The sequence below is a fragment of the Salminus brasiliensis genome (assembly GCF_030463535.1).
Source record: "Salminus brasiliensis chromosome 20 unlocalized genomic scaffold, fSalBra1.hap2 SUPER_20_unloc_1, whole genome shotgun sequence".
Classification (NCBI taxonomy): Eukaryota; Metazoa; Chordata; class Actinopteri; order Characiformes; family Bryconidae; genus Salminus; species Salminus brasiliensis.
Genome location: NW_027326636.1, coordinates 1 through 23130, shown reverse-complemented (window position 1 = coordinate 23130; position 23130 = coordinate 1). Strand labels below are relative to the sequence as shown.

General features: G+C 40.5%; 1 protein-coding gene across 3 annotated transcripts; it reads left to right on the top strand.

Moving 5' to 3' along the window:
• The first annotated feature begins 6196 nt into the window (after nucleotides 1–6196).
• LOC140548743 (galectin-8-like) lies at nucleotides 6197–9424 on the top strand. Of its 3 annotated transcripts, none has more exons than XM_072671863.1 (10): nucleotides 6197–6293; nucleotides 6700–6772; nucleotides 6910–7190; nucleotides 7403–7505; nucleotides 7643–7811; nucleotides 7901–8051; nucleotides 8262–8364; nucleotides 8446–8614; nucleotides 8820–8970; nucleotides 9068–9424. In XM_072671863.1, coding segments are annotated over exons 3-10 (1122 nt in total). In that variant the 5' UTR covers nucleotides 6197–6293; nucleotides 6700–6772; nucleotides 6910–6916; the 3' UTR covers nucleotides 9070–9424. The 3 variants fall into 3 exon arrangements, with proteins under 3 accessions (XP_072527964.1, XP_072527963.1, XP_072527966.1); XM_072671862.1 differs by having other exon boundaries at nucleotides 6697–6772; XM_072671865.1 differs by lacking the exon at nucleotides 6700–6772.
• The last annotated feature ends 13706 nt before the right edge of the window (nucleotides 9425–23130 follow it).

Below are 23130 nucleotides of genomic sequence, written 5' to 3'. Positions count from 1 at the left end.
ACACGTGGACAAAATTGTTGGTACCCCTCGGTTAATGAAAGAAAACCCCACAATCATCACAGAAATAACTTGAATCTGACAAAAGTAATAATAAATAGAAATTCTACACAAATGAACCAATAAAAATCCGACATTGATTTTGAATCATGCTTCAACAGAATTATTTTAAAAATTAAGCTCATGAAACAGACCTGGACAAAAATGATGGTAGCCCTGAAAATAATGTGACCAAAGGGACATGATAAATCAAGGTGTGTCCACTAATTAGCATCACGGGTGTCTACAATCTTGTAATCAGTCAGTGGGCCTATATATAGGGCTACAGGTAGTCACTGTGCTGTTTGGTGACATGGTGTGTACCACACTCAACATGGACCAGAGGAAGTGAAGTAAAGAGTTGTCTCAGGAGATTAGAAAGAAAATTATAGCCAAGCACAATAAAGCTAAAGGTTATAAGACCATCTCCAAGCAGCTTGATGTTCCTGTGACAAAAAAAAGAACACTGTCCCTACTGTGAAACATGGAGGAGGTTCTGTTATGTTCTGGGGCTGCTTTGCTGTATCTGTCACAGGGGGTCTTGAATCTGTGCAGGGTTCAATGAAACCTCAAGACTATCAAGGGATTCTAGAGAGAAATGTGCTGCCCAGTGTCAGAAAGCTTGGTCTCAGTCGCAGGTTATGGGTCTTGCAACAGGATAATGACCCAAAACACACAAATAAAAACACCCAAGAATGGCTAAGAGGAAAACATTGGACTATTCTGAAGTGGCCTTCTATGAGCCCTGACCTAAACCCTATTGAGCATCTTTGGAAGGAGCTGAAACATGCCGTCTGAAAAAAGGCACCCTTCAAACCTGAGACAACTGGAGCAGTTTGCTCATGAGGAGTGGGCCAAAATACCTGCTGAGAGGTGCAGAAGTCTCATTGAGAGTTACAGGAATCGTTTGATTGCAGTGATTGCCTCAAAAGGTTGTGCAACAAAATATTAAGCTAAAGGTTCCATCATTTCTGTCCAGGCCTGTTTCATGAGTTTATTTTTTTAAATAATTCTGTTTAAGCACGGATGAAAAGCAATGTCTGAATTTCACTGATTAATTTTCATAGCATTTTTATGTATTATTACTTTTGTCAGATTCAAGTTATTTCTGTGACCATTGTGGATTTTTCTTTCATTAACAAAGGGGTACCAACAATTTTGTCCATGTGTGTAAGTCTTGATCTTCTACTGTAGTCTGATCTGACCATGAAGATGGATATTTCTAAAACGTACTGTTTTCTTTTACTGTAGTCTGATCTGACCATGAAGAAGTCAGTTGCTAATAAGTATTGATCTGATCATGAAGATGGAAATTGCTAATAAGTCTTTATCTTCTACTTTAGTCTGGTCTGTCCATGAAGTATGCTACTAATCTTGATCACTGCTTAATCTAGTACTAATTTACAGCCAATCAGTTTCAGTCACTCTTAACTTGTTAGAACATGGTAAAGAAGGTGAGGTTTTCCTCAGTTGTTACTCATCCATCAGCCTGACACTGTCAATCCTGTCACTGTCAATCTACGCTGTTGTGATAAGATAGAGGAGATTTCATGGAAACTTACAGACTGATTCACTTGGTGTTTTTGGTTTAGAATGCTGCCCCACCTTGTAGATAAAATCAGCTTCTACAGAACATCAGTATGTGTTAACATCTCCAACAGAAATACACTGGAAACACACAAACAGAACCAACATCAAAGCAATATTACTCTGAAAAATTAGACAAAAGTCCTTTAGCTTCATGTTGTTCTCTAGACTAATATTGATCATGAGTTTCCATCTTCTACTATAGTCTGATCTGACTATGAAGATGAGCATTTCTAATAAGATTTGTTCTTCTACTGTAGAAGATCTGACTATAACAATGGATGATTTACAGCTTGGAAGATTCACAGACTTGAATGGTTTGTGATCATTAAATAAATCATTTCTAATAAATTGTAAATAAATGTATAAATTGTAGTTCTAGTTAACCCAACTCCATGCAGCTAAAGCTGCCAAACTGTCATTGGTTCTGATCCTCCTCGACCTTTCCGCAGCTTCTGACACAGTGGACCACAAGATCCTCCTGTCTATCCTTGCCGGGCTTGGAATTACCGGCTCTGCATGGCGATGGTTTGCATTGTACCTGCAGGGACGCTCATGAAAGGTTTCTACCTGCATCTCAGCATGTCTCGCTAAGGTCTCTTCTGGGATGGAGGCTCACCACCTCAAACTCAACCCCAGCAAGACAGAGCTGCTGTACATCCCGGGAACAGCTGGATTTCAAACCGATCTTGCCATCTCTTTCAGAACTCACTGGTCACTGGAACTCAGAGGCTCGAGGCCTTGGTGTAGTCATGGTTGATCAGTTATCGCTCTCAAGCCATGTTGCAAACGTAACTCGGTCCTGCAGATTTCTCCTGTACAACATCCAAAGAGTTCGACCCTTCCTCTTTAGAGGGTCACCCACTTATTGGTAATACTCATACTGTACTGTTTAAGCAATCTGCTGGGAGTGGATCTGAATTCCAGCAGTGCATCAGATCAGGAATATCAGCACTGATAAACAGGTGTGTTCTGGATGATCAGTTCAGGCAGGTCACTGTTAGATTTAAGATAACGCTGACTTTTTTTTCCACAAGAAATGACAAAACAACTATGAATACAATTCCACCTGTCACCTGCTGATCAACTGACTCATCTTTTTCCCAGTAAAATATCGTTTGGCATTTGATATAGATGTTCACACGCTGTATGGAGACTGCTGATTGGCTCAAAATCTCTCACGCGTTACCTCATTTTTCTGCTCCAGCTGCATATAAGCAGGGTGGTCCCTCCGATCAGCCTCACCATCTGCCAGAGAAGATCTCCTTAGAGCTTTCCACCTCAGCAGAAGAACCCATCCTCCAGTTCTCCACCAGGAAGACATCTGTTTCATTGGTAGATATGCTTAATGAATACTTCTTTGATTAACAGGGAGTGTAAATATAAAATGTAACATATGTAATGAACTGAAGCCTGAGTAGACTGATAAATCACTGTGCTGATCAGTTATCAGTGTAACTGAACTCTACTAAAGCCTGAGTAGACTGATTAATCACTGTGCTGATCAGTTATTGATCTAAGTATTACTAAACTCTACTAAAGCCTGAGTAGACTGATAAATCACTGTGCTGATCAGTTATCAGTGTTACTGAACTCTACTAAAGTCTGAGTAGACTGATTAATCACTGTGCTGACAGGTTCTTTATCTCAGTATTACTGAACTCTACTAAAGCCTGAGTAGACTGATAAATCACTGTGCTGATCAGTTATTTATCTCAGTGTTACTGAACTCTACCAAAGCCTGAGTAGACTGATAAATCACTGTGCTGATCAGTTATTTATTTCAGTGTTACTGAACTCTACTAAAGCCTGAGTAGACTGATTAATCACTGTGCTGATCAGTTATTTATCTCAGTGTTACTGAACTCTACCAAAGCCTGAGTAGACTGATAAATCACTGTGCTGATCAGTTATTTATCTCAGTGTTACTGAACTCTACTAAAGTCTGAGTAGACTGATAAATCACTGTGCTGATCAGTTATTTATCTCAGTGTTACTGAACTCTACTAAAGTCTGAGTAGACTGATAAATCACTGTGCTGATCAGTTATTTATCTCAGTGTTACTGAACTCTACTAACTCTGCTAAAGCCTAAGTAGACTGAGTAGTTTTCTTTGTTTTCAACACCAGGTTCTCCAGTTAAACCACAAAATGTCTCAACCAATCAGTGAGCTTCAGATCTCTACCAGTGTGCAGGAAGAGCAGCAGCTTTCTAAAGAAGATTACAAGAAAGTACCTGGTAACCTCAACAGTGGTACCAATGGGCCTGCTGTGTACCTGTGGTACAAAAGAGGGAGCAACAAACCCATCACCAGAATCCAGTGTTCATTCAGGCCAGAGATGAATGGCAGTCTTTCAGATGCTGGCTTCACCTGCGTTGATAAAGACCTGAATAAAGGCACCAGGGGTGATCGCATATATCTGTGGTACATGAGTGGATGCACTGATTTTGACTTCTACGTCATGGAGCTGAAGGTGACCACCAAGGAAGCAGACGAGCCAGTGCTGTTCAAGTCTGGATGGGAGCGTCTGGGCTGTGACCTGAACCGTAACGCTGATGGAGATCCAGTTTATCTCTGGCTGAAGAGGAGTGAACCAACCTACATCTCCGACATTCGAGCTACTGTTGATTTCTCCGAAGACACAGTTAACTTTGAGAGCGGATTCTTCCGTGTGGATGAAGACACCAACAGATACACAAGATGTGGTGCTGGTTCTGCACCGTTTCTCTGGTACCAGCATGCCAAAGCTTCTGATACTGTCATCAATCAAATCGACGTTTCTCGCAGCGAAAAGGAAGAGAAAATGCTGCAGAGTGAGGGATTCACAAAGGTTAATGTGAACCTCACTGATGGCACCTGTAGAGCTCCTGTGTATATGTGGTACAAGCGTGGCCAAGCCTCTAAGATCCAGTTCTTCACTGTGTTGGTAGGAGGGAAGGCTTATACAACCTACAAAAATGCTGGTTGCAAAATTGTGGAGAAGAACCTGCACACTGAATGTGGATGTGTGCCTCTTTACATTGCTTACAATTAATAGTCAGGCTCAGGATCTGTCTTAGTATCAGTAATCAAGCATGAACACCTAATCAGATACCTGTCTGCACTGCTAGCATGCTTAACCCGAGAGAACCCTGTACTAGATACTAAAAGCTCTGTTAGCAGGTAAAGCCGTGTTTACTCATGTCCTGTATCTGTTTAATGGATCATCTGTGTAACAGGAAGCTCTGTTCTGCTTCTCCTCTGCATTTCTGATCTTTCTCTGATTAAAGCATTGTAAAAGACCGCTGTCGTCTCCAGAGTCTCCTGATTACAGTGAGGGATGATCTAGATGGACACCCTTCACTTCAACAGCTCCTGAAGCATGCTAACACTTAGCAGTTACATCACTTTGTAGAGTCAACAAACCATAATGAGTCTGAGTTCAGGAGGGGTAGGGATCAATATACACCCAAATGAAAGCCTGTGACTTTCTGAATTTAAAGAAAGCAAGTTTTAAAGGACTTGATGAAATGAACAAAAACATAGGAGAACGAATGAAAAACAGAATTAAAGATTAGGACTTAATCATAATAATAATAATAATAATAATAATAATAATAATAATAATAATAATAATCCAATAACCCAAACAGTCTTCAGTGTGGTAAATACAATATAACTGATGCTTTAGGAGCTCCCCAACTCATCCTAAAAGTACTGGATGAAGCTCCACCACCATCATTCCAGAGAACACAGTTCTTCCACTGCTCCACAGCTCAATGCTTTATACCCCTCTAGCCCACTCCCGGCATTAGGCATAGTGTCAGTAGCGTCATGTTTAGTGTCAGCCAGTAAATGAATGACTGCTTGGGTGGTTGTTGGAAGATGTGTTAGAGGACTATCTGGCTTCACTTTAATATCATGTTGTAAAGCTGAAGTTTGTGTAAGTACATCACCACAGATAGAAGCAAAATCATTAGTCAGTGTCATGAGCTCTTTTCTCTGAGCAGCTGTTAAGTGGTTCAAAATGGAAAATGTCAGCTTGAATAACAGAATTCAAAGGTCTGGCACAAGGCTGTGGAACACTATGCAAAAGGCAATCATTTACAGTCTGGTCTGGTTCTACTATGTAATTAGTGTTGTGTAACTTTTTTGCAACAATATCCAGACCTGAGAATTTAGCTGAGAGAGCAGAACCAAGTACTGGACAAAGAAAAACAATACTTCATCCCCAGGCTGAAGGTACGTCCTCATATGCATGTTGCAAATGCATCACACCAGAAAAAATGTCACAGATAAACAGACACTGCTCTGGAGGATCAGTTCAGGCAGGTCACTGGTCAGGTCACTGACTAGATCTAAAAGAACCTCTCAAGTGTCGAAATGAGAAAAGAAAAGAAACCCTGTCAGTGAGGTTCTTGCTAATGCATGAAGATTAACTGACTGATCTTTTCTCAGTTGGTTTAATCTCTCACACTCTATACTGGGATGTCTGATTGGCCCACAGCATTTGACACGTTTTTCTCCCCATTTCCTCTCTTGCTGCATATAAGTAGGTGGCCTATCAGATTTGCCTAATCCTCTGCCAGAGAAGACGAATTCTCCACCTCAGCAGAAGAACCCATCCTCTGGACTCCAGACGAGTTCTCCAGCTTGGCAGAAGAACGAGAGGAAGCCATCTGCTGTGTTGGTAAATATGTAATAAAACAAATGAAACCTTGATTAATATAAAAGATAATGGTTTTAATTAGTTGAATATGTTTGAGTTTTAATCCAGATAATTACAAAGTAAAGGGAATGAAGAATAAAGAGTCGAGTGGTAAAGGGTTTTAGATATACTGAAGGAGAGTAAATGGCAAAAGAGAACAGACTCCAGTCTGAGCTCATCTAACAGCTTCCGGGAGTATATTCAGGCTGACTGCAGAAAAGTGGCTTTCTTCTGGTTCTAGGCAATGTAAACAGACCAGGCTGTGGTGACCTAAGAACCTAAGGGCCTAGTCTATGCAATGGTCTGAGGACTAGGAGAAATGTTTAGACTTGAATGAGTTATTGTGAATTGGTTTCTCGGTGTGATAAGTGCCTTTACTTTCTAGCAGGATACGGCCTAGTGAGAGCAGGGACAGGTTGAAAAGGAGTGGTACAAGGACTGACCGATTTCCATCTGCAAATGTAGGTCTTAAAGTTTGCAGTTTCCATGGAGAGACCTGCCTGACCTGGGATGAGTTGGTGTGGAATACATCTGAATGATTAAAGGTTCTTGGAAATTATTGTATTATAATTAGAATATTTTCTTAATTTTTACCCAGAATCCAAATGGCTGAAGAAACCAAACTCTGTGAGCTTCTTCAGAACGTTCTGGAGAACATGAATGCTAAGGATCTGGCGAGATTTCAGATGCACCTGGTGGAGGGGGTGGTGGACAACTGTCCTACCATACCAGAATGCAAACTGCAGCATGCCACTGTGCAGGCCACTGTCAGTCAGGTGCTTCAAGTCTATAAAGGAAAAGATGCTGTTGAGATCTGTGAGACAGCCCTGAGAATCATGGACCACAAACATCTAGCTCAGAGCCTGGCGGGAATAAAAGGTAATGGTGCTTTTTTGTCATCAGAAGAAACTGCTTGCTCCAACCAGAGGTCCAACAAGGCATTAGTCTTTCAGCAGAACTATAAGTAAAGATTAAAGGAGAGTCTCCAAGACTGTGAGTGCCACTGACTACCCGGGTGTTACACTGAACAGGAAGAAGACCCCATCTGTTCCCTTCACTCTTTTCTCCATTCTTAATGTTTTCCTGTCTAGGCTCTCTTCAACCAGCAGTTCCATATCAACAGATTCTGTACGATGGACTCAAGAACCAAACAGTGATCACCATCCAAGGACAGGTCAAACTAAATGCTGACCGGTAAGAGTATAAAAATAGTTAATACAGTTCTACTCTTTAAAAGTGGTTCCACCAAAAATGGTTTTCACCAATTCAAGTCTTACAAACTTTTGAACAATGTACTGTTTAATATAGTATCATGTTTTCTCTTCCTGTAGGTTTCACATCAACCTCTATAAAGACGATGATGTAGCTTTTCATTTCAACCCCCGATTCAACGAGAATGGGAAGAAGGTGATCGTGAGGAACAGTAAGATTAGATATAGTTGGGGAACAGAGGAAAGAGAACTGTGCTCCTTTCCTTTCACACCTGGGAAACCTTTTGAGGTGGGTTGAGCACAGACCCTGTTCTGGGGGTGAGGAACCCACATTCAGACCCTGTCCAGTTCAGGAAGTGAACTCTGTCTGTGTTTCAGGTGAAGATTCTGTGCACCGATTCGGAGTTCAGAGTGGAGGTTGATAAGAAGTATCTGCTGAGTTACTCCCACCGCATCAAGAACTTCACTCAGATAAGAAAACTCACGGTTAAACAAGACGTCTTCGTTACGGGTGTGAGCATCGATCCGGGTACGTACTTCTACACAGCACCTTTATATCCTGACCCCTGATCCTGCATTAAGAGAAGTATGAACCTTCTCTGAGTGAAGTATGGTGGTGCAGCAGAGTCTAAAGTGGGTGGATTTCTAATTTCGAGAACATGCCCACAATTTTTGAATTGATCACATAAAAGGTGACCACAAACCTGTCCTACTGGTAACCCCAGGCTTTCCTTTCCAGTGCCTCTCTGGATGACTGCACCATCTGCACATGTCCTGAATGATGTCATCTCTGAGAACATGTCCATCACCATCCCTGGACACGTCAAGCCCAATGCTAAAGTGTAAAAACAGTCCTGCACAGGCAGCTGTATTTCATTTCCTCTGAAGCTGTTTACTGAAAACCACCATTTCTGTTCCTTCAGGTTCACCATTGATGTGGTGAAGGACAATGACATACTCTTCCATTTCAAACCACACTTCTCTGATGATGGGAAACACTGGATTGTGAGGAACAGCTTCATCTGCAACCAGTGGGGCTCTGAGGAGACAGAAACCCCTTCCTTCCCGTTTGCACGTGGAAAACCTTTCCTGGTGAGTGGAGAGTGTAGAGGTTCCATCCAGCTTTAGGTTCTACCTGACCTACCTGCCAGAACACCTGTAATAATAGCCGCACCTGCATCTGATGGGCTTCGTAATCTCAGAAGAAGAGTCAGGAATTTAGTATGTGTGTAACCTGGCAGGTTCAGCGTTCTCCTTTTAGAGAACTGGGTTCCACTGATTAGGTTCTCATTCACAGGTAAAGATCTTGTGCACCAACAAGGAGTTCAAAGTGCAAGTCAATGGGTTCCACCTGCTGGACTTCAAATACAGACAGTTTGACTTCACCAAGATCAACAAAGTCGAAATCTGTCAGGATGTCATCGCCTGGAGCGTCGGTGTGGAGCCATGTAGGTATTCTATGACCATGCTCTCTTAGTAGTAATGCCACACCATGGCTGTATAGTCACTTTCCTGACATCACTGTTCTCCATGTTCTGTTGGCAGGATCTCTTCAGGAAGCTGGGACTCATCAGAACCTACTCTGGGAGTTCTGGATTCAAACAGTCTAACAATCTGATTGATTGCTTAAATAATTCAGTAATGTAGGTCTAGTTTGGTCCTATCCAATTCTGTCTTTTCAGTCTGTGCTGCGTCAGTCTATCAGGGATTGTGGTCTGATTGACAATCGTGTATCTGCATTTCTGAGTGTGTATTAAGATGAAGGGCCTCTTCAGGAAGGGGAACTTCTAATAGTAATTCAGTATCTTCTATTCTTCTTCCTGTTCTGCATTTTTTTTATTTCTGCATCAAAAAAACTGTGATTGTCTGACTGTTCTCTGAATAAATCAGACAAAAACAATCTGGGATTGATTTTTATTGTGAAAACGTCTTTGCCTCTTACAAATGTATTCTGCTTTTGGGTTTAATTACATTTCAATGTTTCAGATTATAATTATGTAAACTTTACAGCCAATTTAAGAATAAGAAACATTTCTTAAATCCTTAGTTGGTTTAAATTAGAATTAAATCTCACTTTAAATTTTACTTGAAAACATCAATGTATTTTTTTTTTTTTCAAATCTAAGAATGCAATGGTTTATTAGATAGACTAAAGACAGATTTTCAATAAGTCTTGATCTTCTACAGTAGTCTAATCTCACCATAGAGAGGGGCATTTCAAAATGCTATATTTTGGAACACTTTCTCTGTTCATTTATGAAGGCTATAGAACCCAAATTAAACCAGTAACATATAGAACAGGAAAGTTCTGGAAGGGCTCTGACTTCACTGGCTGTGGATCAGTGGTCATTCTGCTAGATCCTAACTACAAGTTCTTATATTTCAATAAGGATCAGAGGTAAATCTTTAGTTCTGGTTCTGAAATGTTTGAGGAGAACAGTAACTGAACTGTAACAGGAGTTTAGGGGTTGTTCTGTTTAGCTCCTTCCACAGAGTGGTTTAGATGAACAGTCATTTCCATGATACATGCTGTGATAGACGTGACTGCGGAGGAAATGAGCTTTCCTCATGGTGTAAAATACCAGACTCAATTTTGTGGAACATCATCTATCATGAAGATCAGCATTTGAACATTTCTGTAGGAGCTCATGTTTAGAAACGAGACACAGTTACTGACACCCTCACCATGTGCTCAGCTGCCACTGTGAACTTTCTTTAGCACCAAGAAAGTGTGAAGTGAAACTTCTTTTAGTGGCGTGGTGGAAACAACAGCAGCACTGTGGCCAGAAGTGTTTCTCTGAAGAACAGGGGTTCAGTTCTAATGAAGTGAAGAGTTCATTATATACAAGAGTTCAGATACAGTCAATCAGTTTTAGTCTTTCTAAAATGTTCCTCAAACACAAAGAAGGTCCAGAGATGGAGAACAACAAAACCAGCTTGAGTGTCCTTACAAAAACGTGTACTTAAAGAATTGAGTAAGATTTAGTATACACACATGGAGAAAATTGTTGGTACCCCTCGGTTAATGAAAGAAACACCCACAATGGTCACAGAAATAACTTGAATCTGACAAAAGTAATATTAAATAAAAATTCTAAGAAAATGAACAAATGAAAATCCAACATTGATTTTGAGCCATGCTTCAACAGAATTGTTTTAAAAAGTAAACTCATTAAACAGGTCTGGACAAAAATGGTGGTACCCCTGAAAATAATGTCTACAATCTTGTAATCAGTAAGTGGGCCTATATATAGGGTTACAGGTAGCCACTGTGCTGTTTGGTGACATGGTGTGTACCACACTCAACATGGACCAGAGGAAGCGAAGGAAAGGGTTGTCTCAGGAGATTAGAAGGAAAATTATAGACAAGCATGATAAAGCTAAAGGTTATAAGACTATCTCCAAGCAGCTTGATGTTCCTGTGACTAAAGTTGCACATATTATTCAGAAATTTAAGATCCATGGGACTGTAGCCAACCTCCCTAGACGTTGCTACAGGAGGAAAATTGATGACAAATCAAAGAGACAGATAATACGAATGGTAACAAAAGAGCCCAGAAAAACTTCTAAAGAGATTAAAGGTGAACTTCAAGCTCAAGGAACATCAGTGTCAGATCCAACCATCCGTTGTTGTTTGGGCCAAAGTGGACTTCATGGGAGACGACCAAGAGGACACCATTGGTAAAAACAAATCATATAAAAGCCAGACTGGAATTTAACAAACTACATGTTGACAAGCCCCAAAGCTTCTCAGAGAATGTCCTATGGACTGATGTTCCAAGGCACATCAGCTCTATGTTCACAGACAGAAAAATGGAGCACATCAAGAAAAGAACACTGTCCCTACTGTGAAACTTGGAGGAGGCTCTGTTATGTTCTGGGGCTGCTTTGCTGCATCTGGCACAGGGTGTCTTGAATCTGTGCAGGGTACAATGGAATCTCAAGACTATCAAGGGATTCTAGAGAGAAATGTGCTGCCCAGTGTCAGAAAGCTTGGTCTCAGTCGCAGGTCATGGGTCTTGCAACAGTATAATGACCCAAAACACAGCTTAAAACACCCAAGAACGACTAAGAGGAAAACATTGGACTATTCTGAAGTGGCCTTCTATGAGCCCTGACCAAAATCAGTTACAGGATTCGTTTGATTGCAGTGATTGTCTCAAAAGGTTTTGCAACAAAATATTAAGTGTATTAAGGGTACAATCATTTCTGTCCAGGCTTGTTTCATGAGTTTCAATAATTCAGTTGAAGCATGGTTGGAAAGCAATGTCTGACTTCTAGCATTTTATTTATTATTACTTTTGATTCAAGTTATTTCTGTGACCATTGTGGGTTTTTCTTTCATTAACCAAGGGGTACCAACAATTTTGCCCATGTGTGTAAATACCTTATTTATTTATTTATTTCCAGAAAATACTTTAGCACACACTTTTAGCATACAGAAAGTTCATATAAGGTTTTTTTGTGCTACAACTAAAAACGGTGTACTAATAGCAAACTGATGGGTATGCTGTTAGTTTACTAGTTACACAAACCTCAAGCCAAGTATAGTAATAATGTATGTACATGGCAGGAATACTTAGCTCCACTTTTTAAAAGAATATAGAGTCAAAGATTAAGTACAACTAGAAGCCAAATATACCTTGTATCTTTAATAAGTAGGTTTGTAGTAAACTGAAAGTATAGTCACCTGATTTTAGTTTTAAATGAGTACATCTGAGTGATGATTCTCTACTTCTCTAAGCCTGAGCCCATTGGTGCAGTGAGGACTACAGTGCGAGAACCCCACCATGCTAGAAGTATAGGCCTTATTTACAGAGTGAAGAAACTGTGGAGGACTTTGAGATGAAGATGAAGATAAAGGTGAGCACTTTTTTTCTTGCTGGATACCAATTAGAAGTTCTCATATTAACCTAATTACTGCAGGACAGAGGGCTTATGGGTAAATCCACAACTCTTGTTACAGTGAAATGTGTCTCCTCAAACATTTCTGGACCAGAGTCTCCTCACTGTGACTGCAGTCGTATTACTGAGGAGGATCAGTCTTTATCTCCTTCCACAGAGTGGTTTAGATGAACGGTCATTTCCACGCTACATGATGTGATGGACGTGACTGCGGAGGAAATGAGCTTTCCTCACTGTGTAAAATACCTGGCTAGGTTTTGTGAGACATCATCTACCATGAAGTTTAGCATTTTACACAGATACTAACAACCTCAGCATGTGTTCAGCTGCCACTGTGAACTTTCTTCAGCACCAAGAAAGTGTGAGGAGAAACTTCATTTACCGGAGTGGTGGAAACAACAGCAGCACTGTGGTCTGAAGTGTTTCTCTGAAGAACAGGGGTTCAGGTCTATACTTCTAATGAAGTGAAGAGTGAAGACCGCAGCGATCCTTCAGCAGCCCATAGCTGAAAACATACTGAACATACAGTAACTGCAAGAAAGGCCATCAGGTGTCATCAGAAAGTGTGTCATCAGAAATGAGATCATCATCATGAAGAACAATGATGTGTGTTTACTGTGTTCAGGACAAATCAGCAGGGACTACTGATGATTTAGTGATCATGGTCACTATGGAGTGGACCTACATTTCCATGTTTAGAAATAAAGCATCACAGCTCTCGGACATACGTTGGTAAACAGGAGCCCGTGTCTTTTCAGCTCCTTCCTGTCGTCTTTAACATATAACAGTCCAAAACTATCCACATTCCTTGTATTTTAACTGAGGGAAATTTCCTTAATTTAAGACTTAACTTAAGACAACCCGTGCTGTGTTGTGGATCAGCTGAAGGGACTGATGGTACACAGAGGAAGACCAACCAGGAAGGTGCAGTAGAGTCAAGTTCTGAAATGACGAAGGACTGAACAATGGGTGACCTCCCTAGAGTGGGAAGGTTGAATTCAGGGGTCAAGGATGATAACTGGTCATCCACAACAACACCAAGCCAACGCTTCTTAATGTCCAATATGGACATAGCTGTTCTCAATGGCTCACTTATGTACTCCACACATATACATATACCCAATCAGATCACAGATGTTGTTACACATACATGTTTTCACAATCTTCTCAAACACCTTCATTACCAGTGAAGTCTGAGCAACAGGCCTCAGGTCATTGGTGGCGTTCCCTTGTTTTTTTTTGGAATAGAAACTATGCAGGTTTCCCCATGCCTGATGAACCTCCCCATATAATCATAATTATACAGCATTGGCACATCTGCTTGTTTATTGTTTCTTCTGAAATCAAGGGTTTGGATCCTGCTTTTGTTGGAGTAACTGTTTCTACTGTCCAGAGAAGAAGGCTTTCTACTAGATTTTAGAGGAGCGCTGCTGTAAAGATTTGATGGAATTCAGTAAAAAGAAAGCACAGCCCCACTGCTCCACAGCTCAATGCTGGGGACTGTATACCCAACTAGCCCAGGCCTGGCATTAGTGTGTGATGGATGCTGGTGGAGACGCTGGGTCATTGAGTCTGGGGTCTAAAACTGACTGTGACTGGAGCAGGTGGACCGACTGGGCCTGTTGGCTGAGGATTCACAAAGATCTAGTGTCATGTGTTTGTAGTGGCAATGCTGGAAGTTGTTTCCTGTCATTACCGTTGTAACATAAAAGTGCAGGTCAAGGCATGATCAGAACCAAGAAAGCGGGCTACTGGTTTTCAAGGAACTCTGAGCTGTAGCGTGGGCCCTGAGGGGCTGTTTGGGAAGTGAGGAAATAGTCCAATGATGAATTGGAATGAACTGATGAATGATGTAGCTTTGTTCACATGCTCTCCTGCTGTATATAAGCAAGGAGCTCCATCAGTTCAGCATCACCACCTGCCAGAAAACATCTCCTCAGAGTTCTTCATCTCAGCAGAAGAACCCATCCTCCAGTTCTCCACCAGGAAGAAACGCTCACCCCCCGTAAGTAAACTATACTTATCTTATAAACATGAATGATGGATGGTACTCCTCCATCCAAGACTTTTGGATAAGTCAAGAATGAGATGGGGTGGTGATCATCCAAAATTCGGACCTTAGTAATGCTTTTGGCATTATGTGCAGTAATTAGAAGGTGCAGGATGTTCCTGCTAGTGGGCAAGTTAGACGAACTAGAAGAAGGTTTGGCTCCTTGGAGCCTTGGTCCTGGAGAACCCTTATCCCATGTTGTTGTTTTCCACTCAAAGACACCCAGTACAAGTCCTTTGAGCAGGATGTAGGCAGGGAACTCTCTAGAATCAGGCTTGAGAACTACTGGATTAGCCCCACCAGGTTTGGGATGGTAACTGTGAACCATCCTGATCCAGGGGGGTAGATTGAAGAGCAGGATTTCACAGAAAACTTTAGCCTAAAGTTCAGAATGGAGATCCAGAAGGAAAGTTCTTTTCATCTACTTTTAGGAGATACATCGTTATAACCATCTTTAAAATGAACATGCTTTCTTCTCATCCAGTGTCTAGATGGCAAATAAAGTTAGAGTCCAGGAGGTTCTCCTAAAAGCTCTGGAGAACCTGAATGCCGATGAGCTGAAGAGGTTTCAGTGGCACTTGACCCAAGGCGTGCTGGATGGGTTCCCCCCCATAGCAAAGGCCAAAGTGGAGGGCGTCTCTCTGGATGAGACCATCAATCAACTGATGCAATTCTACGATGATAAACCTGCAGTAACGGTCACTGCAACAGCTCTCAGACGCATGAACCAGAACCAGCTGGCTCGGAAGCTGGACGATGCTCTCCTGACAGGTAAGGAGCTTTCCTCTAGGCAGCGAAACGTGACCGACATCTTTAACATGAGACCTACGAGTCTGACCATCTCTCTGTTCTGCAGGAATTATTCAGGGGCGTTTGGATGGCAACACCGGAAAGGATGTCCTCCCTAATGCCTGAAGCATCTACTGTTCTCCTGACCCACCCTGAAACCAGTGAAACCAATAAACTGAGCTGCATAAGATCCTTCTGTCTCGCCCCATTTCTTATTTATAACCTCATTAACCTGCTTTCAGACCTGACCTTTAGCATGGTGGTAAACTCACAGTGGAGGGGAGTATTTATTCATTCTTGTAGTGTCACATATAGACCAGTAATAGAACAATGAACCAGTTCTACACACGAGAACCCAGTTCCATCATTGGACCAGTTTGTTTTTAGAAACAGACAGGCTTGTCGTTTATCTGCTGCAGTTGCTGGACATTCTTTGCTGTTTTGCAGTGTGTTGTCTAATACTACAATAGATGGTATTTTTTCATATCACGTCATGTTTTGGTCACTAGGTCAACACTTTTGGGGTCAGTACGCAGATGTATGTGCAAAGTCATTATTACTGACGTACCTTTCCAAAATGTCTAATAATTCAACAACAAAAAAGGCAGTTCTTAAGTCACAATTAGAAAAGATCATAGATTCAAATTACAGAAGCAAGGAAACAACAACAACAACAAATGTAGAGAGGAGAAACAAGAGAAACCAACAGGAACTCACTTTGGAGGTGTCTGAAGCTCTGAAATACCAGACCTTTGAACTAAGGCCAGGCAACAAAGCCAAGCACAAGGCTTTAACTTTACTGAACACAAACAAGGAACAGCTGGATGTAATGAGGAGAGGCGGGGCTACAATATAGATACAGAATAGCAGAGCAGTAAAACACCAGAATTGTTTGGAACTGGGAAAATATGAGCTAAAAGAAGCTAAAGGAAGCTGGAGTTACCACCAGCGCTTCAGACTCAGAGGCCAGCAGAACCGTGGACATCCATTAAAAGTAAAACGAACAGAGTGCAGGAACTAGCTTACTGAACTCGGCACAGGGTGATAATCTCAAGAAAAGAAGATCCTGTAAACAATGGCACAAGAAGCAGTAAACTCAGGCCAGGTAACAAAACCAAGCACAGGGCTTTAACTTCACTGAACACAAACAAGCAACAGCTAGGAGTAGTGAGGAGAGGGCGGGGCTACAAGATAGACACAGAATAACAGAGCAGTAAAACACCAGAATTGTTTGGAACTGGGAAAATGTATCTTTACCCTTTTAGTGGTGGGAGCATTGCTAGTGCTAGGGGGGCTATGAACAGGTGGGTTAATTGGCAAAACCAAATGTGGGGAAAAAAGGAGGGGAAAATGAAACCAAAATAAAATAAACAAATAAATAAATAAAAGTCAAGCAGCTTACTGGTTATGCAGCGAGCAGGGGATACCTGCATATAATGCATATAATGCCAGAATAAGTTGAAATATCAAGTTTATGTGCATTATTGAGCCAAACGCTGATTCATGAAGTTATCAGTTTTTATCTTAGTTTTATTTTATTAGTGATTTCCTTGTAATTTATGAAAACATACGTCATTTGTCCTTGGGTTTTCAGGATTTTTTTTTATATGGTCAGAGTGTTGGTTTATGTGGTACGTTTGTTGGGTATATGGTCACTACGAAGAGTATATAGTCACCCTGTTGGGTTTATATGGTCAGTGTGTTGGTATACAGTCAGTGTGTTTGGTGGACAGTGGACAGTGTGTTATGTATATATAATTACTGTGTTGGTACATGGACAGTGTGTTGGGTATATATGGTCAGAATATTGGATATATATGCTAAGTGTGTTAGGTATATATAGTGTGTTGGTATATGATCAGTACGTTGGTTATATATGGACAGTGTGTTGGGTATATCTACCATGTTCTTCCACTCACTGGCCACTTCATTAGGAACAGTGTGTGTTCGGCTGGCTGGATCAGTTGTAAACAGTGTGTGGTGTGTTCAGCAGGTGTCGTACCTGGAAGATAGCTTTGTAGTTTCGTTAGTCGTTAGAGATCAGGTAGTCTCCTTTGTGCAGCTCCTGGTTGGTGTACAGTGTGTTTCTGCTCATTTTCCTGAAGAAAGTGTATTATTAATGAATCAATAAAAAATATCAAACAATAATATATATATAAAATAATATTTTTTGCTGCATACTGAGAGCAGTACTCACGGCGGGCAGTAGAAGCAGTGTGTTGATGTGTAGCGTCTTCAGAGGAGAAGTGCTGAAGCTGATGGTTCTACAGCGTCCAGTGGCTCATTTATAGAACTGGACACACACTGACCAGCTCAGAAGGGGTGGAGCTTAGAAAGAAAACACCTGCTCACCTGTAATGATCACCTGCTTCTTCTCCAAATTTCACCATAATTGGGTACGTAATATATGCTCAGCTAAGAGTATGGCCTGTTACACTCTACTCTGAAGCACGTCAGAAGACGGTTCTACAGGCTGATTCTGTTCTTTTACAAATTCAATTCATACAAGATCCATTGTTTGAAGTCCATCTTTAAACGGCTAACTTTACAAAACAAGCTAATTTTCTAACTTTAGAGGCTTAAAAAGGCCAACAGTCCGTCTTTAAACGGCTAACTTTCCCAAACAAGCTAATTTTCTAACTTTAGAGGCTTAAAAAGGCCAACAGTCCGTCTTTAAACGGCTAACTTTCCCAAACAAGCTAATTTTCTAACTTTAGAGGCTTAAAAAGGCCAACAGTCCGTCTTTAAACGGCTAACTTTACAAAACAAGCTAATTTTCTAACTTTAGAGGCTTAAAAAGGCCAACAGTCCGTCTTTAAACGGCTAACTTTACCAAACAAGCTAATTTTCTAACTTTAGAGGCTTAAAAAGGCCAACAGTCCGTCTTTAAACGGCTAACTTTACAAAACAAGCTAATTTTCTAACTTTAGAGGCTTAAAAAGGCCAACAGTCCGTCTTTAAACGGCTAACTTTCCCAAACAAGCTAATTTTCTAACTTTAGAGGCTTAAAAAGGCCAACAGTCCGTCTTTAAACGGCTAACTTTACAAAACAAGCTAATTTTCTAACTTTAGAGGCTTAAAAAGGCCAACAGTCCGTCTTTAAACGGCTAACTTTCCCAAACAAGCTAATTTTCTAACTTTAGAGGCTTAAAAAGGCCAACAGTCCGTCTTTAAACGGCTAACTTTCCCAAACAAGCTAATTTTCTAACTTTAGAGGCTTAAAAAGGCCAACAGTCCGTCTTTAAACGGCTAACTTTCCCAAACAAGCTAATTTTCTAACTTTAGAGGCTTAAAAAGGCCAACAGTCCGTCTTTAAACGGCTAACTTTCCCAAACAAGCTAATTTTCTAACTTTAGAGGCTTAAAAAGGCCAACAGTCCGTCTTTAAACGGCTAACTTTCCCAAACAAGCTAATTTTCTAACTTTAGAGGCTTAAAAAGGCCAACAGTCCGTCTTTAAACGGCTAACTTTCCCAAACAAGCTAATTTTCTAACTTTAGAGGCCTAAAAAGGCCAACAGTCCGTCTTTAAACGGCTAACTTTCCCAAACAAGCTAATTTTCTAACTTTAGAGGCCTAAAAAGGCCAACAGTCCGTCTTTAAACGGCTAACTTTCCCAAACAAGCTAATTTTCTAACTTTAGAGGCCTAAAAAGGCCAACAGTCCGTCTTTAAACGGCTAACTTTCCCAAACAAGCTAATTTTCTAACTTTAGAGGCTTAAAAAGGCCAACAGTCCGTCTTTAAACGGCTAACTTTCCCAAACAAGCTAATTTTCTAACTTTAGAGGCTTAAAAAGGCCAACAGTCCGTCTTTAAACGGCTAACTTTCCCAAACAAGCTAATTTTCTAACTTTAGAGGCTTAAAAAGGCCAACAGTCCGTCTTTAAACGGCTAACTTTCCCAAACAAGCTAATTTTCTAACTTTAGAGGCTTAAAAAGGCCAACAGTCCGTCTTTAAACGGCTAACTTTCCCAAACAAGCTAATTTTCTAACTTTAGAGGCCTAAAAAGGCCAACAGTCCGTCTTTAAACGGCTAACTTTCCAAAACAAGCTAATTTTCTAACTTTAGAGGCCTAAAAAGGCCAACAGTCCGTCTTTAAACGGCTAACTTCCCAAACAAGCTAATTTTCTAACTTTAGAGGCTTAAAAAGGCCAACAGTCCGTCTTTAAACGGCTAACTTTCCCAAACAAGCTAATTTTCTAACTTTAGAGGCTTAAAAAGGCCAACAGTCCGTCTTTAAACGGCTAACTTTCCCAAACAAGCTAATTTTCTAACTTTAGAGGCCTAAAAAGGCCAACAGTCCGTCTTTAAACGGCTAACTTTCCCAAACAAGCTAATTTTCTAACTTTAGAGGCCTAAAAAGGCCAACAGTCCGTCTTTAAACGGCTAACTTTACAAAACAAGCTAATTTTCTAACTTTAGAGGCTTAAAAAGGCCAACAGTCCGTCTTTAAACGGCTAACTTTACCAAACAAGCTAATTTTCTAACTTTAGAGGCTTAAAAAGGCCAACAGTCCGTCTTTAAACGGCTAACTTTACAAAACAAGCTAATTTTCTAACTTTAGAGGCTTAAAAAGGCCAACAGTCCGTCTTTAAACGGCTAACTTTCCCAAACAAGCTAATTTTCTAACTTTAGAGGCTTAAAAAGGCCAACAGTCCGTCTTTAAACGGCTAACTTTACAAAACAAGCTAATTTTCTAACTTTAGAGGCTTAAAAAGGCCAACAGTCCGTCTTTAAACGGCTAACTTTACAAAACAAGCTAATTTTCTAACTTTAGAGGCTTAAAAAGGCCAACAGTCCGTCTTTAAACGGCTAACTTTCCCAAACAAGCTAATTTTCTAACTTTAGAGGCCTAAAAAGGCCAACAGTCCGTCTTTAAACGGCTAACTTTCCCAAACAAGCGAATTTTCTAACTTTAGAGGCTTAAAAAGGCCAACAGTCCGTCTTTAAACGGCTAACTTTCCCAAACAAGCGAATTTTCTAACTTTAGAGGCTTAAAAAGGCCAACAGTCCGTCTTTAAACGGCTAACTTTCCCAAACAAGCTAATTTTCTAACTTTAGAGGCCTAAAAAGGCCAACAGTCCGTCTTTAAACGGCTAACTTTCCCAAACAAGCTAATTTTCTAACTTTAGAGGCTTAAAAAGGCCAACAGTCCGTCTTTAAACGGCTAACTTTCCCAAACAAGCTAATTTTCTAACTTTAGAGGCTTAAAAAGGCCAACAGTCCGTCTTTAAACGGCTAACTTTCCCAAACAAGCTAATTTTCTAACTTTAGAGGCTTAAAAAGGCCAACAGTCCGTCTTTAAACGGCTAACTTTACAAAACAAGCTAATTTTCTAACTTTAGAGGCCTAAAAAGGCCAACAGTCCGTCTTTAAACGGCTAACTTTACAAACAAGCTAATTTTCTAACTTTAGAGGCTTAAAAAGGCCAACAGTCCGTCTTTAAACGGCTAACTTTACAAACAAGCTAATTTTCTAACTTTAGAGGCTTAAAAAGGCCAACAGTCCGTCTTTAAACGGCTAACTTTCCCAAACAAGCTAATTTTCTAACTTTAGAGGCTTAAAAAGGCCAACAGTCCGTCTTTAAACGGCTAACTTTCCCAAACAAGCTAATTTTCTAACTTTAGAGGCCTAAAAAGGCCAACAGTCCGTCTTTAAACGGCTAACTTTCCCAAACAAGCTAATTTTCTAACTTTAGAGGCCTAAAAAGGCCAACAGTCCGTCTTTAAACGGCTAACTTTCCCAAACAAGCTAATTTTCTAACTTTAGAGGCCTAAAAAGGCCAACAGTCCGTCTTTAAACGGCTAACTTTCCCAAACAAGCTAATTTTCTAACTTTAGAGGCCTAAAAAGGCCAACAGTCCGTCTTTAAACGGCTAACTTTCCCAAACAAGCTAATTTTCTAACTTTAGAGGCCTAAAAAGGCCAACAGTCCGTCTTTAAACGGCTAACTTTCCCAAACAAGCTAATTTTCTAACTTTAGAGGCTTAAAAAGGCCAACAGTCCGTCTTTAAACGGCTAACTTTCCAAAACAAGCTAATTTTCTAACTTTAGAGGCTTAAAAAGGCCAACAGTCCGTCTTTAAACGGCTAACTTTCCCAAACAAGCTAATTTTCTAACTTTAGAGGCTTAAAAAGGCCAACAGTCCGTCTTTAAACGGCTAACTTTCCAAAACAAGCTAATTTTCTAACTTTAGAGGCTTAAAAAGGCCAACAGTCCGTCTTTAAACGGCTAACTTTCCCAAACAAGCTAATTTTCTAACTTTAGAGGCCTAAAAAGGCCAACAGTCCGTCTTTAAACGGCTAACTTTCCAAACAAGCTAATTTTCTAACTTTAGAGGCCTAAAAAGGCCAACAGTCCGTCTTTAAACGGCTAACTTTCCCAAACAAGCTAATTTTCTAACTTTAGAGGCCTAAAAAGGCCAACAGTCCGTCTTTAAACGGCTAACTTTCCCAAACAAGCTAATTTTCTAACTTTAGAGGCTTAAAAAGGCCAACAGTCCGTCTTTAAACGGCTAACTTTCCCAAACAAGCTAATTTTCTAACTTTAGAGGCTTAAAAAGGCCAACAGTCCGTCTTTAAACGGCTAACTTTCCCAAACAAGCTAATTTTCTAACTTTAGAGGCTAAAAAGGCCAACAGTCCGTCTTTAAACGGCTAACTTTCCCAAACAAGCTAATTTTCTAACTTTAGAGGCCTAAAAAGGCCAACAGTCCGTCTTTAAACGGCTAACTTTCCCAAACAAGCTAATTTTCTAACTTTAGAGGCCTAAAAAGGCCAACAGTCCGTCTTTAAACGGCTAACTTTCCCAAACAAGCTAATTTTCTAACTTTAGAGGCCTAAAAAGGCCAACAGTCCGTCTTTAAACGGCTAACTTTCCCAAACAAGCTAATTTTCTAACTTTAGAGGCTTAAAAAGGCCAACAGTCCGTCTTTAAACGGCTAACTTTCCCAAACAAGCTAATTTTCTAACTTTAGAGGCTAAAAAGGCCAACAGTCCGTCTTTAAACGGCTAACTTTCCCAAACAAGCTAATTTTCTAACTTTAGAGGCTTAAAAAGGCCAACAGTCCGTCTTTAAACGGCTAACTTTCCAAAACAAGCTAATTTTCTAACTTTAGAGGCTTAAAAAGGCCAACAGTCCGTCTTTAAACGGCTAACTTTCCCAAACAAGCTAATTTTCTAACTTTAGAGGCTTAAAAAGGCCAACAGTCCGTCTTTAAACGGCTAACTTTCCCAAACAAGCTAATTTTCTAACTTTAGAGGCTTAAAAAGGCCAACAGTCCGTCTTTAAACGGCTAACTTTCCCAAACAAGCTAATTTTCTAACTTTAGAGGCCTAAAAAGGCCAACAGTCCGTCTTTAAACGGCTAACTTTCCCAAACAAGCTAATTTTCTAACTTTAGAGGCCTAAAAAGGCCAACAGTCCGTCTTTAAACGGCTAACTTTCCCAAACAAGCTAATTTTCTAACTTTAGAGGCTTAAAAAGGCCAACAGTCCGTCTTTAAACGGCTAACTTTCCCAAACAAGCTAATTTTCTAACTTTAGAGGCTTAAAAAGGCCAACAGTCCGTCTTTAAACGGCTAACTTTCCCAAACAAGCTAATTTTCTAACTTTAGAGGCCTAAAAAGGCCAACAGTCCGTCTTTAAACGGCTAACTTTCCCAAACAAGCTAATTTTCTAACTTTAGAGGCCTAAAAAGGCCAACAGTCCGTCTTTAAACGGCTAACTTTCCCAAACAAGCTAATTTTCTAACTTTAGAGGCCTAAAAAGGCCAACAGTCCGTCTTTAAACGGCTAACTTTCCCAAACAAGCTAATTTTCTAACTTTAGAGGCCTAAAAAGGCCAACAGTCCGTCTTTAAACGGCTAACA

Bases quoted from the DNA above. Each gene is read 5' to 3' on its own strand.
- LOC140548743 (XM_072671865.1), top strand. From the start codon at position 6,917: ATGGCTGAAGAAACCAAACTCTGTGAGCTTCTTCAGAACGTTCTGGAG. The intron at 8,365-8,445 runs GTAAAAACAGTC...CTGTTCCTTCAG, and splicing joins GTCAAGCCCAATGCTAAAGT to GTTCACCATTGATGTGGTGA. The intron at 8,615-8,819 runs GTGAGTGGAGAG...TCTCATTCACAG, and splicing joins CACGTGGAAAACCTTTCCTG to GTAAAGATCTTGTGCACCAA.